The sequence below is a fragment of the Scyliorhinus torazame genome, chromosome 10 (assembly GCF_047496885.1).
Source record: "Scyliorhinus torazame isolate Kashiwa2021f chromosome 10, sScyTor2.1, whole genome shotgun sequence".
NCBI lineage: Eukaryota > Metazoa > Chordata > Chondrichthyes > Carcharhiniformes > Scyliorhinidae > Scyliorhinus > Scyliorhinus torazame.
In genome coordinates, this window is record NC_092716.1 from 134,204,314 (window position 1) to 134,221,160 (window position 16,847).

General features: G+C 51.4%; 1 protein-coding gene across 1 annotated transcript in view; it reads left to right on the forward strand.

The window, feature by feature from the left end:
- The first annotated feature begins 762 nt into the window (after positions 1-762).
- The window catches only part of LOC140430942 (SITS-binding protein), a 256,680-nt gene continuing 240,595 nt past the window's right edge, over positions 763-16,847 (forward strand). The window contains exon 1 of the mRNA XM_072518773.1: positions 763-1,322. Coding sequence (XP_072374874.1) covers positions 858-1,322 — 465 coding nt within the window. The 5' untranslated portion in view covers positions 763-857. The remainder of the gene's footprint in view (positions 1,323-16,847) is intronic.

Genomic DNA, 16,847 nt, shown 5'->3' on the forward strand with positions numbered 1-16,847 from the left:
GGCCTGTTCCTGTGCTGTACATTTCTTTGTTCTTTGTTGTTCTTTGTTTGTCCTAATTCGGGTCTATCTGTGATATTGTCTCTGGTTTTAATTTGGGTTTATCTGTGATTTTGTCTCTGATTTTAATTTGGGTCTATCTGTGATTTTGTCTCTGGTTTTAACTCGGGTCTAGCTGTGATTTTGCTCTGGTTTTAACTCGGGTCTATGTGTGACATTGGTCTGGTTTTAATTTGGTTCTATCTGTAATTTTGTCTCTTGGTTTAACTCGGATATAGCCGTCATTTTGCTCTGGTTTATCTTGGGGCTGTCTGTTATTTTTATGTGGTTTTAACTCGGTTCTGTCAGTGATTTTGCCCTGTTTTTATGTCTGGTCTATTTCGGATTCTGGTCTGGTGTTTAGTTGGGACTATTCCTGATCTTGCTCTAGTTTTTACTTGGCTCTATCTATTATTTTACTCTGGGCTTAATTCGGGTCTATCGCTGGTTTTGCTCTGGTTTTAACTCCGTTATATTTATATTGTGCTCTGTTTTTAATTCGGGTCTATCTCTGATTTTGCTCTGCTTTAAACTCGGATCTGTATGATTTTGCCATTATTTTAACTCCAGTCTATCTCTGATTTTGCTCTGTTTTACCTCGGGTCTTTTATTTTGCTCTCCTTTTACCTCAGTCCATGTGTGGTTTTGGTCTAGTTCCAGCCCGGGTCATGTGTCTGCCTTGTTTGGATTTGCAGACTATCCCAGTCCGCACTGAGTGAAGTGTTGAGTAACAGTTTGCTGGCTGCAGATTCCGTTGTTTCATTCCTATCTCGGGAGAGGGTTCAGGAGGCAGCTCTGGAAGCTCGGGCCGGACACTGGACATGCTTAGAAGGGGCAGAGAGATGCCCAGCCCCGGGGGCGATGCCAGCCTGGAGCCTGGGGTCAAGGAGATGAACGAGAAGTGGAAAGGGGCGATCGCCTGCCTTGGGGTCGCTTTGCTGTCGGTGATGACTATCGGAGTACTTTACTGGCAGGTTGTGGAGAAACCGGACACTGACTGGATCCTAAAGGGACAGTTCAGCGGGCTGGTGTGGGACAGGAAAACTTTGTCCCTCTCACTGAGATCCCTAAACCAGGACAAGATCTTCACTCAGATCGAGCACAGGCACCTGCCCAACACAGGAGTCACTCTTATTCATAATCTCTGCTGGTTTAACCGAAGCCAGTTCTGCTCTATTTGGGACGAAGTGACTGAACTCCAGGTCTTTTTGGAGCCAGTAAACCAGAGTGTGGCGGAATGTTACCGAGTGGAGTGGACACCTAGACACTGCCAAGTGGCCCTCAAGGTAATTCCACAGTCACATCGATTCCTTCGAACCAACTTGTTGACGAGGTGCTTGGGCTATAATACTCTCTCATTTATAGCAAGTGTTGGGGACAATTAAATGGCAACGAAAATTCAACCCATTATAGAATGAAACATGTATTTTAAGTACTAGTAAAATCTGGGCAATTGGAGGGTTCAGGTCCAAAGCAATAATGAAGGCAGTGGGCGGGATTCTCAATCGGCGGACGGCAAAATCGGGAAATACGATTGGGCGGAGAATCAGTTCCGGGACTGAAATTGTGGCACCCACTGGTTTCACGCCAAATCGCAATTCTCCATCGCCTCAACATTGGCTTCAATGCGTTCCGGAAAGCATGCACAGTAAATGGCGTTGGCATATCATTAGCGGGCCCAACCCAGTATTCTCCGGGGCCCCCGCGATTCTCCGCCTCCGATGGACCAAATTCCCGACGGCGTGGTTCTGCACCGCCAGTTCTGCTGTTGAGGAACTCCACGAATCCTGCGGCGGCTTCAACACTTAGGATCTTCCCAAAAGCGAACAAAGTTCCCAAGTGAGTGTGTTTAGCCGTGTGTTTCCCGGCACTTGCAGTGCCGAGAACCACATGGCTATTCAACGCGACTCACGTTGAATAAGGGGTCTAAATGGGGAACGCGCTGCTGAGGCCGCACATAGCCCTGTTTTTTACAATGGGAAGCTCTGCTCATCAGAATTCCCTGCTGTAGCGGGAGATCAGGACGCCATTTTAAAATGGTATCCCTATCTCTGAGGTCCACAAGAAAATCCCCCCCCCGCAAGCCCAGACGTGACATGGGAGGGTGCCCCAGCCACCACGTAGCCCCCAACACCCACACCGGGCAACCCCAACCCTATTACGCACACACAAAAAAATGCCCTTGGAGACTCCTGTCATGAGAATGTCACTTTAAGAAATGTTTGGCTGCTCATGTTACTGCAGTGATGTCAGAGTGTGGGTGGAGCTGAGCCTGGCTCTGCTTTTTAGTTTCACTTTGAGAAAAGCGTGGGTGTGTCTGTGTCTTTTTGCTTTCGTTTTTCAGTATTGGAGCTGAAGCCAGACAAAGCAGCTGTACTGCTGTTCTCTCTGCCATGAAAAGACTGTCTCTTGATCATTTGGTGAATTCAGAATTATAAATGTTTTCAGTAGTGACTTTAACCTGATGAGCTTCTGATAAAGGCTCTGTTTTTGTAAGTCTTCTGGATGTTAAAAGGACAGCGTAAGCATTACTTAGTGTTGTACTCTTTGGGGGTTGTATTTGAATTGATGGTTGCTAAGATATTCACTGTTTGTCTTAAAAAGGTTAACTTGAGTTCATAGAATAAACATTGTTTTGCTTTCAAATATACTTTTCCATTTCTGCTGTACCACACCTGTAGAGTGGGCCGTGTTCTCCACATACCACAATCTATTAAAAGTTGTGGGTCAGGTAAACTCCATGATACACTTTGGGGTTCTCTAAACCCTGGCCCATAACAAATTGGGGGCTCATCCGGGATAAAAGTCTATTTATTGGATTGACTTAGTGAACTTAAAGACAGTGAGGGGTGAGCATATTGTGGTTGCTTTTCATGTGTGGTATTCCAGTTTAACCTCTTTCAGAAGTTCAGAAGTGTTTGGGGGTGGAGACGGTCACACACAGTACCTTACGGACAGAGACTAAAAGCAGACTGTTAGATTTGGCAAAGGCATTGCAGTTAACATTACCTGACAAAATGCGAAAAGATGAGGTAATTATGGCAGTGGCTAAGCATTTAAAGTTGCCTGAGATAGTTTGACTCATTGGAAATGGCAAAAATTCAATTACAAATTAAACAAATGGAACATGAGAAATAATTAAAGCAACTCGAAACGAAAGAGATAAAGAGGAAAAAGAAAGAGACAGGGAGACAGATCAGGGAAAAATATAAAGAGAGAGTGTTTGAACTTCAGAAAATGGCCATGAAACATGACAGTCAGTTAAAATTGGCAGGCATAAAGGGAAACATACGGTTGGATGTTAGTGATGAGGATAGTGAGAAAGAGCGAAGGCTTGGTGGGGATCTATTTAAGTATGTCCAAGCATTGCCAAGGTTTGATGAGAAGGAGGTAGAAGCCTTTTTCATTTCATTTGAGAAGGTGGCAAACCAAATGAAATGGCCACAGGACATGTGGGTATTACTGATTCAAGCAAAGCTGGTGGGTAGGGCGAGTGAAGTGTTTGCATCACTACCAGAGGAGGTTTCTGAGATGTATGAGGAGGTGAAAAAATCCATCTTAGGTGCATATGAACTAGTGCCTGAAGCCTACAGACAAAGGTTTAGAAATTTAAGGAAAGAACCTGGTCAAACATACATGGAGTTTGAAAGAATCAAACAGAGTAATTTTGATAGGTGGATAAGGGCTTTGAAAATAGACCAAATGTATGAAGCTCTCAGAGAAATTATACTTTTGGAGGAGTTTAAAAATTCAATTCCTGATGCAGTGAGAACTCATGTGGAAGAGCAGAGGGTTAAAACTGTGAGGTTAGCAGCAGAAATGGCAGATGATTATGAATTAGTTCATAAATCAAAGCTTGGTTTCCGACATCAGTTTCAGCCTGTGAGGGATAGAAACTGGCGACATGAGAAATACTCAAGTGGTGAAGGTAAAGAGGATCTGATGGGAGATAATAAGGAGAGTGGACCTCAGACTAAAACAAAAATCCAGGAGGGTGGAAAAGAAATGAAAAGTTTCAAATGTTTCCACGATACTAAACGAGGCCATGTAAAGTCACAGTGTTGGTGGTTGAAGAAAAGCACTGGGAAGGCTGATGTGGTAAAACAGGATAAGACAGTGGGGTTTGTTAAAGTGGTAAAGGAAAGCCAGTGAAGTGAAGGTGGTGCAAAAGATTGTACAGCCTGATCAAGAGGTGATTGATAAGAAGGTGCCAGATCTCTTTAAAGAATTTACTTGTGTGGGTAAAGTTTACTCATGTGTATCAGGAGGAGCAGGTAAAGAAGTCACAATTTTAAGAGATACGGGAGCTAGACAATCTTTAATGGTAAGAGATGAGGAGTTATATAGTTTGGGAAGAATGTTGCCAGAAAAGGTGGTAATATGTGGAATTCAGGGTGAGAGGAGTAGTGTTCCATTATACAAGGTAAGATTGGAAAGTCCAGTGATGAGTGGTGAAATGGTATTAGGAGTAATAGAGAAGCCATCTTGTCCAGGAATACAGTTTATCTTGGTTTACCAAGGAAGTGGAATCTCTTGTTAAGAGGAAGAAGGAGGCCTATGTGAAGATGAGGTGTGACGTTTCAGTTGGGGCGATGGATAGTTACAAGGTAGCGAGGAAGGATCTAAAGAGAGAGCTAAGAAGAGCAAGGAGGGGACATGAGAAGTATTTGGCAGGAAGGATCAAGGAAAACCCAAAAGCTTTCTATAGGTATGTCAGGAATAAGCGAATGACTAGGGAAAGAGTAGGACCAGTCAAGGACAGGGATGGGAAATTGTGTGTGGAGTCTGAAGAGATAGGCGAGATACTAAATGAATACTTTTCGTCAGTAATCACTCAGGAAAAAGATAATGTTGTGGAGGAGAATGCTGAGCCCCAGGCTAATAGAATAGATGGCATTGAGGTACGTAGGGAAGAGGTGTTGGCAATTCTGGACAGGCTGAAAATAGATAAGTCCCCGGGACCTGATGGGATTTATCCTAGGATTCTCTGGGAGGCCAGGGAAGAGATTGCTGGACCTTTGGCTTTGATTTATATATCATCATTGGCTACAGGAATAGTGCCAGAGGACTGGAGGACAGCAAATGTGGTCCCTTTGTTCAAAAAGGGGAGCAGAGACAACCCCGGCAACTATAGACCGGTGAGCCTCACGTCTGTAGTGGGTAAAGTCTTGGAGGGGATTATAAGAGACAAGATTTATAATCATCTAGATAGGAATAATATGATCAGGGATAGTCAGCATGGCTTTGTGAAGGGTAGGTCATGCCTCACAAACCTTATTGAGTTCTTTGAGAAGGTGACTGAACAGGTAGATGAGGGTAGAGCAGTTGATGTGGTGTATATGGATTTCAGCAAAGCGTTTGATAAGGTTCCCCACGGTAGGCTATTGCAGAAAATACGGAGGCTGGGGATTGAGGGTGATTTAGAGATGTGGATCAGAAATTGGCTAGCTGAAAGAAGACAGAGGGTGGTGGTTGATGGGAAATGTTCAGAATGGAGTACAGTCACAAGTGGAGTACCACAAGGATCTGTTCTGGGGCCGTTGCTGTTTGTCATTTTTATCAATGACCTAGAGGAAGGCGCAGAAGGGTGGGTGAGTAAATTTGCAGACGATACTAAAGTCGGTGGTGTTGTCGATAGTGTGGAAGGATGTAGCAGGTTACAGAGGGATATAGATAAGCTGCAGAGCTGGGCTGAGAGGTGGCAAATGGAGTTTAATGTAGAGAAGTGTGAGGTGATTCACTTTGGAAGGAATAACAGGAATGCGGAATAACGTTCTTGAAAGTGTGGATGAGCAGAGGGATCTAGGTGTCCATGTACATAGATCCCTGAAAGTTGCCACCCAGGTTGATAGGGTTGTGAAGAAGGCCTATGGACTGTTGGCCTTTATTGGTAGAGGGATTGAGTTCCGGAGTCGGGAGGTCATGTTGCAGCTGTACAGAACTCTGGTACGGCCGCATTTGGAGTATTGCGTACAGTTCTGGTCACCGCATTATAGGAAGGACGTGGAGGCTTTGGAGCGGGTGCAGAGGAGATTTACCAGGATGTTGCCTGGTATGGAGGGAAAATCTTATGAGGAAAGGCTGATGGACTTGAGGTTGTTTTCGTTGGAGAGAAGAAGGTTAAGAGGAGACTTAATAGAGGCATACAAAATGATCAGGGGGTTGGATAGGGGGGACAGTGAGAGCCTTCTCCCGCGGATGGAAATGGCTGGCACGAGGGGACATAACTTTAAACTGAGGGGTAATAGATATAGGACAGAGGTCAGAGGTAGGTTCTTTACGCAAAGAGTAGTGAGGCCGTGGAATGCCCTACCTGCTACAGTAGTGAACTCGCCAACATTGAGGGCATTTAAAAGTTTATTGGATAAACATATGGATGATAATGGCATAGTGTAGGTTAGATGGCTTTTGTTTCGGTGCAACATCGTGGGCCGAAGGGCCTGTACTGCGCTGTATTGTTCTATGTTCTAATGATATAGCTGGATCGCAGATGGGAGTGATGCCTACTGTGGTTGATAAGCCAGTGGAAAATCAGACAACTGAAGTGTTGAAGGACGAATATCCTGGGATTTTTCCGGATTGTGTAGTAACTAGGTCGCAGGTGAGCCAAGAGATTGAGAGTATGCTTAAAAATGGCATAATTGAAGTGGGTTGCAGCCAATGGAGCTCACCCATAGTGATGGTATCTAAACCAGACGGTACCCAATGATTGTGTGTGGACTATAGAAAGGTTAATGCAGTTACAAGAATGGACTCTTATCCTATCCCACCTTTGGAGGATTGCATTGAGAAAGTGGGACAATCCGCTTTTATTTCCAAATTGGATTTACTTAAAGGTTACTGGCAGGTAACTTTATCCGAAAGGCCGAAGGAGATTACAGCTTGTGTGACTCCAGATGGTATATACCAATTCAAACTTATGTCATTTGGCATGAAAAACACCCCAGCCACATTTCAACGGTTAACTAACAAAGTCATTTCAGGATTACCCAATTGTGCCGTATACATCGACGTTCTGGTAATTTTCAGCCAGACATGGAAAGAACATTTAAAACATCTGATGGAGTTATTCGATCGACTTCAGGAGGTGGGTTTGGTGGTAAACCTAGCCAAAAGTGAATTTGGAAAAGCCCAAGTCACTTTCCTTGGCCATACAATCGGACAGGGTCGAATGGTCAAACGGAATGTGAAGACGACAGTTATTGAGGAGTTTCCAATACCCTCATTGCAAAGGGAAATAATGCCAGCTCTTGGCATGAGTGGATTTAATCGAAGATTTGTGCAAAAGTGTTGTAGCGTGATTGCTCCACTGATGGAGTTGCTGAAGAAACGTCAAAAATTTCAGTGGACAGCGGACTTTCAACAGGCATTTGACGGCCTGAAAGCTGTGATAACCAATGCTCCTGTGTTGGAGAATTACAAGGGGCTCTGTGATCAGATTGAACTAAAGTATCTGACTTTAAAGAGAAATGCCGAGGTGTAGAGAAATGGATGGATCGTGCAGAGACCTTCTTGTTCAAAGAGACTGTCAATCGAGAAGGATTCCAGTTGGAGGAAGAAGAAAAAAAAATGGACTGTATTATTATACCTGTTTGCGTGTGTTTGTTTTAAAACAAAAAAGTATATTTACTGTGTGCATTTCTTAACGGATAGTGAAAAGGTGAAAAATGAAACCATCTTGGGGGGAGGTGTCATGAGAATGTCGCTTTAAGAAATGTTTGCCTGCTCATGTTACTGCAGTGATGTCAGAGTGTGGGTGGAGCTGAGCCTGGCTCTGCTTTTTAGTTTCACTTTGAGAAAAGCTTGGGTGTGTCTCTGTCTTTTTGGTTTCGTTTTTCAGTGTTGCGGCTGAAGCCAGACAAAGCAGCTGTACTGTTGTTCTCTCTGCCATGAAAAGACTATCTCTTGATCATTTGGTGAATTCAGAATTATAAATGATTTCAGTAGTGACTTTAACCTGATGTGCTTCTGTTAAAGGTTATTTTTTTTTTGTAAGTCTTCTCGATGTTAAAAGGACAGCGTAAGCATTACTTAGTGTTGTACTCTTTGGGGATTGTATTTGAATTGATGGTTGCTAAGATGTTCACTGTTTGTTTTAAAAAGGTTAACTTGAGTTCATAGAATAAACATTGTTTTGCTTTAAAAAATACTTTTCCATTTCTGCTGTACCACACCTGTAGAGTGGGCCGTGTGCTCCCCATACCACAATCTATTAAAAGTTGTGGGTAAGGTAAACTTCATGATACACTTTGGTCCGAGATCCCCAAGGCGAAGAGATTGAATCCCAAAGCCTCAGGTACCTTGGGAATCTGCAAGTAAGGTTTACTGCCTCGCTCTAATATGCAATTTTCCCAAAACTGATCTCACCCATTGTGGGCGGGATTCCCATTGCCATGCCTCGCGAGATTGCTTTGAATCTCAGGAGGCTTAGCGAGCGTGGCAGATCCTGGGAGCCTGGGTTTTCTGGATTTTCTGGCGGAGCGTGGAAGATCGCATCCTTAGTCTCAGGAATGGAGAATCCTGCCCAGTGTATCTGTTGTTGGTGGAGAGTGTGCGGTGTCGGGAGGGGCTATGAGTTTGGAGAAAGACCCAGAGGAAGGCGGATTCCCTTGAGGACAACAATTGGCAACTGTTTCCACTCCTGTTGTTCAATTGTTTCTTCTTTCAAAAAGATTTGAACGTCTCCCAATGTGGCCTTGGTAACAATTCAAGGGATTTTCTGTCATTTCAGTGGAAATCTACCATGAACACATGAAAGGCTGAAGCAGCACGATTATGAACAATGTTTAACTAGTTCATTATGAAAAAAAATCACCTGAAATTAAACCAGATTTTTCTCCAACATATATCTTACAATCAAGTTATTCTGCCGAGTAAGGTTCAGTGGGAGAGATAAGGGGCAGGATTTTGCATCCAGCGACACCAGAATCGTGAAGCACGATCAGACAGAGAATAGCGCGCCAGCTGAAAATAGCGTCCAGCCGGACTCTGCACGGAATGCCATGCTTCGGTGCCTTGACAGTGGCGTAAATGTGTTCAATGGTGCATGCTGGCATGGGCATGCAAATCGTACAGTAAACACCATTGACATGTCATTAACGGGCCCAACCCGGCATTGCCTCCTGCGATGCCTGCCTCCATCAGGGGGAATTACCAATGATGCGGTTCACTTGTAGTACTTAAAATCAGGAAATAGGCACCATGGCTGCTGAGGGAGAAGGAGGAGGCAAGACATGTACCCAAAGGCACAACCACGGGCTGCCAAATCGTTTGCTGACCGCTAGGGCCTTGGAGAGCAGCGGGGGTGACCAGAGGATGGTCCGGAGCACTGGGGTGACCCCCGGGACCGGGATGTCAAGGCATGGACTGCCATTGCTGCCTCCTGAAAGGAGCCATCTTGCAGCACACTCCACCGACCGCCCATCGTGGCCCCGTAGTTGTGCCAAGCGCCACTGGCCATATGGGTGCCCTGCCCTCCCCAAGACTGTACCACCACAGCCAGGTGCCACATCCATGGGAGGGTATAGGACAAGTGCTGCAGAGCGTACCGCTGGCATTGATAGCACCAGCCACCAGTACTCCTACCGGCAGAGTGCTGGGGTCGGGCACCATGGTGCCAAGGATACGGTGAGGGGGGCAAGGTGCTGGAGGGACTGACCGGGGGTAGGGTTGAGATGAGCAAGGAAGGGGACATGCGGGGGCAGGGGCTGCAGTGTAGGGTAGGGTCATCCTGTAGCCCATTGGATCTGGTTGGGCACTGGAGTACTCACCATGCCTTTCACCCCCGACAGAGAATGGATTTCATTATCCAATAGGGTCCGATCCATGGAATGGGGGATGACGACACCTGCTGTGCAATGAGCCCTGGTGCTCCGCATCGTTGGAAGCAGTCTAACTCCTGCCCTCGGTAGCACTCTCCATCCGCCAGGTGATTCCTGCATGCGTGCTGGCCATTCCATCCCACAGTCCCAACGAACCCCTGCGGTTGCGGGGGTGTGGATGGGGTCTGGTGGGTAGGGGGTGGGGGCAGTGGGCGGGGCAGGGTAATGGGGCGGTGTGGTGGCCACCCTGGGTGCCGTAGCCAATGCTCAGCTCCAACCCGCGCTCTACTCCTCACACCCTTTAGAGAGAGGACCGAGGCAGTTTGGAACATTGGTGGACATGGGTTTATTGTGCTTTTTACAGGTATTTTGCCCTCGCCCCTATCGCTAACCTATATGCTTCGCCTGTGCCAACTTACCTGGTGTCTACCTTTCTGGTCTTATGGGCCCTAACGTTCGCTCCATCTAGGTTCCCCAGGAGTGGAGGTGGCCTGCTGCGATTCCTGTCCTATGACCTGAGTTCCCTTTGGTGGCCGTCCTCTGGAGCGAAGGGCTTGGATGGGCCCGGCTGTCTTCCGGGTGTCACTTGTAATGTAGAGACACCGCAATCCATCGGGGGCTCACTTGCTTCCCCGATGTCGACCTCCGCCTCGCCTATTGCCCGCTCTCCAGGCCCACTGACCAGGTCCAATGGCCTCTGCTCTGCTGCATTGAGGGGCAGCAGGTCCTGCAGGCCCACACCGGTCTTCTCTCCCTCCCTTGGTTGTGGGTCGCCTTCTCCTGGGCGGAGAGGCGGGACAGACAATGCACAGTGTGACACACTCGGAGCGGGCATCAAGGGGTCCGCGGCTGGTGAATTGTATTAACAGGGCACCTGGCCATGGCAGGCGGTATGGGTGTTGGAATGTGGTGCAGGGTGGGATGAGCGTCGACTGTGGTTGGTGGGGTTTGATTGCCCCCTAAGGGGGTGGGAGGGGCTACGATGTGTGGGATGGGGGTTTGTGCCAGGGGCATGGTGATGAAGATGACGCACCCCGGCTGGCCTGGAGGTTTGCGCATTCTCCCCAGCGCTGACTGCCGGTCTGCCTGGTGGGGGCCACGTAGGGGGCGGTGGGTTATGGATGTGGGAGGTGTGGGGTGGGGTAGTGGTGCCATGGGCACGGTGGTGGTAACTCATCCGGGCCACCCTGAGGAGGTCGTGCAGCTTATTCCTGCACTGCTGACTGGTACTGGCAGTGGTGCCCATGGCACTCTCAGCCTCTGCCACCTGCGTCCAGGCTTGGTTTACATCTGCGGGTGGCAGCATTCTTCCCACCCAGCCTGGTTGGGCACGAGGTATGCCCCATGCTAACATGTCAGCCTTTCACCTGTTGCACAATGGACATTGAATTCAACCAGCAATGGTTGCCTTCACTCTAGTCGCCATAGCCCTGGGGGATGCACTGAGGCTGTACGAGCTGGAGCTGCTCGAAGATAAAGAGGACCATGCAGCAGCAGAGCCTGCCACAGAGGAACAAGAAGCAGCTGGTAAGGATGGAAAGCTGGCCGCCCAACAGGCCGAGGAGGAGGTGCAAAGGGAGCACCCCATGAGGCCGACTGCGTACCAGTAGTACCTGTCATTTGAGGACCTGCCGGACCGGGCATGCCGTTGAAGACTGCGGCTGAGTAGGGGGACAGTGCGACATATCTGCCGGATCATGGTACATGCGAGGGTATGGGGGAGAATACCCCCTCCCGGTGGCCGTCATGGTGACGGTCGCCCTGAACTTTTCCAGGCGCTGAGTGGGGACCTGTCCAGAATCTCTCAGAGCTCGTTGCACAGGTGCAGTGTGTGGTCACGGAGGCCCTTTACGCCCGTTCAGCACAATACATCCATTTCAATGTGGACCGAGCCGACCAGGATGCCCGGGCAGCGGGGTTTACCGTAATCGCTGAGATGCTCCAGGTCCAGGGGATAATCAACGGGATTCATGTCATCCTATGAACACCTGCAGAAGCAGGCCGCTCTACACCAACCGAAAAGGGTTACACTTGATGAAGGTGCGGCTGGTGTGAGACCATGATATGTGCACCATGCACGTCTGCGCCCGATACGCAGTCCGTGCGCAAAGTGCCTTCATCCTGGCACACTCGACGGTTGTCTGGCCTTTTCGAAGCATCCAAGGTGTATACATGCCGATGTTGGTGACAGCTTGATGGGAAGTCTGTGTCTTCCTTGGACTCGGGCTCTGGAGTCTCATGGGATGCAGGCTGAGGGCTCCTCCCAATTGGGGTCATCGCCGTCGCTGCTCGAAAGCTGGGGTTTTGGTTGTGCTTGGGGGAGGGGGACACCAGAAGAGTTCCCCCATCACCAGCAGCTCCTGCAAGACATGACACAAGACAAGCTGCATGATTGCATGCTGGACCGGGGAGAGAGTGGGGGTGGTAGGGGGAGGAGGTTGTGTGAAGAGGGGGGAGGTGGTGGTGGTGGAGAAGGGTGTGGAGAGGAGGGGTGGTGTGAGTGTGATGGTGGTGTGGGGATGGTGGTGGAGAGGAGTTGTGGGGGTGGAGGTGGAGAGGGGGTGTGGGGGTGGTGGGGGAGAGGGGGTGTGGGGGTGGTGGGGGAGAGGGGTGTGGGGGAGAGGGATTGTGGGGGTGGTGGGGGAGAGGGGGTGTGGGGGTGGTGGGGGAGAGGGGTGTGGGGGAGAGGGATTGTGGGGGTGGTGGTGGAGAGGGGTGTGGGGGAGTAGGGGGAGTGGGGGTGGTGGGGGAGAGGGGGAGTGGGGGAGAGGGGGTGGTGGGGGAGAGGGGGTGTGGGGGTGGTGGGGGAGAGGGGGTGTGGGGGTGGTGGGGGAGAGGGGGTGTGGGGGAGAAGGGGTGTGGGGGTGGTGGGGGAGAAGGGATTGTGGGGGTGGTGGGGGAGAGGGGTGTGGGGGAGAGGGATTGTGGGGGTGGTGGTGGAGGGGGGAGTGGGGGTGGTGGGGGAGAGGGGGTGTGGGGGTGGAGGTGGAGAGGAGTTGTGGGGGTGGTGGTGGAGAGGGGGTGTGGGGGTGGTGGTGGTGTGGGGGTGGTGGTGGAGAGGGGGTGTGGGGGTGGTGGTGGAGAGGGGGTGTGGGGGTGGTGGTGGAGAGGAGTTGTGGGGGTGGAGGTGCAGAGGGGGTGTGGGGGTGGAGGTGGAGAGGAGTTGTGGGGGTGGTGGTGGAGAGGGGGTGTGGGGGTGGTGGTGGAGAGGGGGTGTGGGGGTGGTGGTGGAGAGGGGGTGTGGGGGTGGTGGTGGAGAGGGGGTGTGGGGGTGGTGGTGGAGAGGGGGTGTGGGGGTGGTGGTGGAGAGGGGGTGTGGGGGTGGTGGTGGAGAGGGGGTGTGGGGGTGGTGGTGGAGAGGGGGTGTGGGGGTGGTGGTGGAGAGGGATTGTTTGGGTGGGGGTGGTGGGGGAGAAGGGGTGTGGGGGTGGTGGGGGAGAAGGGGTGTGGGGGAGAGGGGGTGGTGGGCGAGAGGGATTGTGGGGGTGGTGGGGGAGTGGGGCTGTGGGGGTGGAGGTGGAGAGGAGTTGTGGGGGTGGTGGTGGAGAGGGGGTGTGGGGGTGGTGGTGGAGAGGGGGTGTGGGGGTGGTGGTGGAGAGGGGGTGTGGGGGTGGTGGTGGAGAGGAGTTGTGGGGGTGGAGGTGCTGTGGGGGTGGTGGGGGAGAGGGATTGTGGGGGTGGTGGGGGAGAAGGGGTGTGGGGGTGGTGGGGGAGAAGGGGTGTGGGGGTGGTGGAGGAGAAGGGGTGTGGGGGTGGTGGGGGAGAAGGGGTGTGGGGGTGGTGGGGGAGAAGGGGTGTGGGGGTGGTGGGGGAGAAGGGGTGTGGGGGTGGTGGGGGAGAAGGGATTGTGGGGGTGGTGGGGGAGAAGGGATTGTGGGGGTGGTGGGGGAGAAGGGATTGTGGGGGTGGTGGGGGAGAAGGGGTGTGGGGGTGGTGGGGGAGAAGGGGTGTGGGGGTGGTGGGGGAGAAGGGGTGTGGGGGTGGTGGGGGAGAAGGGGTGTGGGGGTGGTGGGGGAGAAGGGATTGTGGGGGTGGTGGGGGAGAAGGGATTGTGGGGGTGGTGGGGGAGAAGGGATTGTGGGGGTGGTGGGGGAGAAGGGATTGTGGGGGTGGTGGGGGAGAAGGGGTGTGGGGGTGGTGGGGGAGAAGGGGTGTGGGGGTGGTGGGGGAGAAGGGGTGTGGGGGTGGTGGGGGAGAAGGGGTGTGGGGGTGGTGGGGGAGAAGGGGTGTGGGGGTGGTGGGGGAGAGGGATTGTGGGGGTGGTGGGGGAGAAGGGGTGTGGGGGAGAGGGATTGTGGGGGTGGTGGGGGAGAGGGGGTGGTGGGGGAGAGGGATTGTGGGGGTGGTGGGGGAGAGGGGATGGTGGGGGAGAGGGATTGTGGGGGTGGTGGGGGAGAGGGATTGTGGGGGAGAGGGATTGTGGGGGTGGTGGGGGAGAGGGATTGTGGGGGTGGTGGGGGAGAGGGATTGTGGGGGTGGTGAGGGAGAGGGGATGTGGGGGTGGTGGGGGAGAGGGGGTGTGGGGGTGGTGGGGGAGAGGGGGTGGTGGGGGAGAGGGGGTGTGGGGGTGGTGGGGGAGAGGGGGTGTGGGGGTGGTGGGGGAGAGGGATTGTGGAGGTGGTGGTGGAGAGGGGTTGTGGGGGTGGTGAGGGAGAGGGATTGTGGGGGTGGTGGTGGAGAGGGGGTGTGGGGGTGGGGGGGGAGAGGGATTGTGGAGGTGGTGGTGGAGAGGGGTTGTGGGGGTGGTGAGGGAGAGGGATTGTGGGGGTGGTGGTGGAGAGGGGGTGTGGGGGTGGAGGTGGAGAGGAGTTGTGGGGGTGGTGGTGGAGAGGGGGTGTGGGGGTGGTGGTGGAGAGGTGGTGTGGGGGTGGTGGTGGAGAGGGGGTGTGGGGGTGGTGGTGGAGAGGAGTTGTGGGGGTGGAGGTCCAGAGGGGGTGTGGGGGTGGTGGGGGAGAGGGATTGTGGGGGTGGTGGTGGAGTGTGGGTGTGGTGGGGGGGAGGGATTGTGGCGGTGGTGGTGGAGAAGGGGTGCGGGGGTGGGGTGATGGTGTGTGTGGGGGTGGTTGGGGAGTGGCACACATGCCATGGGAAACCGCAACTCATGGAGGTCTCACTTCCTCGCCCGATGCTGACCTCTGCGACTGCCCTTTCTTCAGGCCCTCTGACCACATCCAGTGCCCTCTGTTCTCCTGCAGTGAGGGGCCACAGGTCCGACAGACCCCTCTAGTCTTCTCCCGCTCCCGGCGGTTTTGTGTGGCCTTCTCCCAGGGGAGGAAAACAGTCCGACACAGGCAGCCCAGGGGTTGTGTATCTGGTGGCTTCAGTGGCCAGGGCACCCGGACATGGTGGCTGGTATGGGTGCAGGCATGTGGTGTGTTGTAGGAGTTTGGCCGCCCTCCGGGGGGGGGTTACAGGTGTGTGCGACGGGGGTTGGGGCTAGGAGCACAGTGCTGCCTACTCACCCTGGCCACCCTGAGGAGGTTGTGCACTTCACTTTCTGCACTTCCGGCCGGTCCTCGCGGTATTGCCAATGGCGCTGACAACCTCTGCCACCTGCGCCCAGGCCCAGTGAATGGCGGCAGCTCGCAGCCTCCTTCCCACTCTGGAGTACTGTGTCGCCCATCTCTCCTCCACGGCGTTCATCAAGGTCTCGAGTTCGGCATGTGTACACCTTGGTGCCGCTTATCTTGCTGCCATTTTGTTGGCTGGGGTGGTGTGTGTAGGGAGTGAAGTGTGGATATGTGCTGCAGCTTGTCAGCCTCCTGGTGTCCATCCCGAATCCAGCACCATTTCTCATTGGAATCGATCGTGTTCCACGCGGCACCGGTGCTAGCCCTTTAAAGGTTGGTGAATTTGTCCAGGTGCGGCACCAGTTTTGCTGTCACTGAACTCCATTAATCCTGCCCGGCCTGTTGTATTTGGTGTGTTGTACACACTGATTGTTAAGTGTAATCTCTGTGTTGTGTGCACCGATTGTTATGTTATCTTTGGTGTGTTGTATATATTAATAGTTATGTTGTACTCTCTATGTTGTATACACTGATTGTTATATTGCACTCTCTGTTGTATACTGTAATGGGCCAGGGTTGAGAGAACCCCAAAGTGTATCATGGAGTTCACCTGACCCACAACTTTTAATAGATTGTGGTTATGGGAGTACACGGGCCTACTTTACAGCTGTGATGCAACAGAAATCTACAGTACTTTTAAATTAAAACAAAATGTTTATTTATGAAACCAGTTAACACTTTATAAACCCACAGGAAACATCTTAACAACTATAAACACCAATAAATCCCCCAAAGAATACAGTACTCTATACGTAACTCTTAATCTTTCCTTGCAACATCCATAAGACAAAAAAGAACCCTTTTTACAGAAAGACATCAGGTTTAACTTCTCTACAGAAACAGGCATTATTTTTAAATCACCAAAGGATCTGGAGACAGTCTTTAGATTGCAGAGAGAGAGGCTAATACACCTTCTTGCTGTGACTGCAGCTACCCAGCTCTCAAAACGAAACTAAAATACACCCTGTAGCAGACAGCCCAAAGCGAAAGTAAAAGCAGACAGACAGCCCAGCTCCACCTACACTCTGACATCACTGATAAACACCCATTTCTTAAAGGTACATCCACTAAAGCTATTTTATAAACACCCATTTCTTAAAGGTACTCTCACATGACAATACACAGATTATTATGTTGTATTGTATGCACTGACTGATATGTACACTTGATTGGTTATGATAATTAAAATTGAGTCCGGTGGGGGTGGTGGAAAACTATATACAATTCACAATTTTTAATATTTACAGAGCAGTAAACAAAAATGTCTCTGGTCATCCGGCGGGCCGGTCAGAGGTTCAGCCAGTCCGGCGCCTTGACCGTCCTCTGGGATCGACGAGGTGGAGCCGACGATGTTGGCGCTGTCGTGGTCGAAGTTGACTCCGGGAGCGTGCCAAAATCCATTTCATCAATGGGGGTGGGC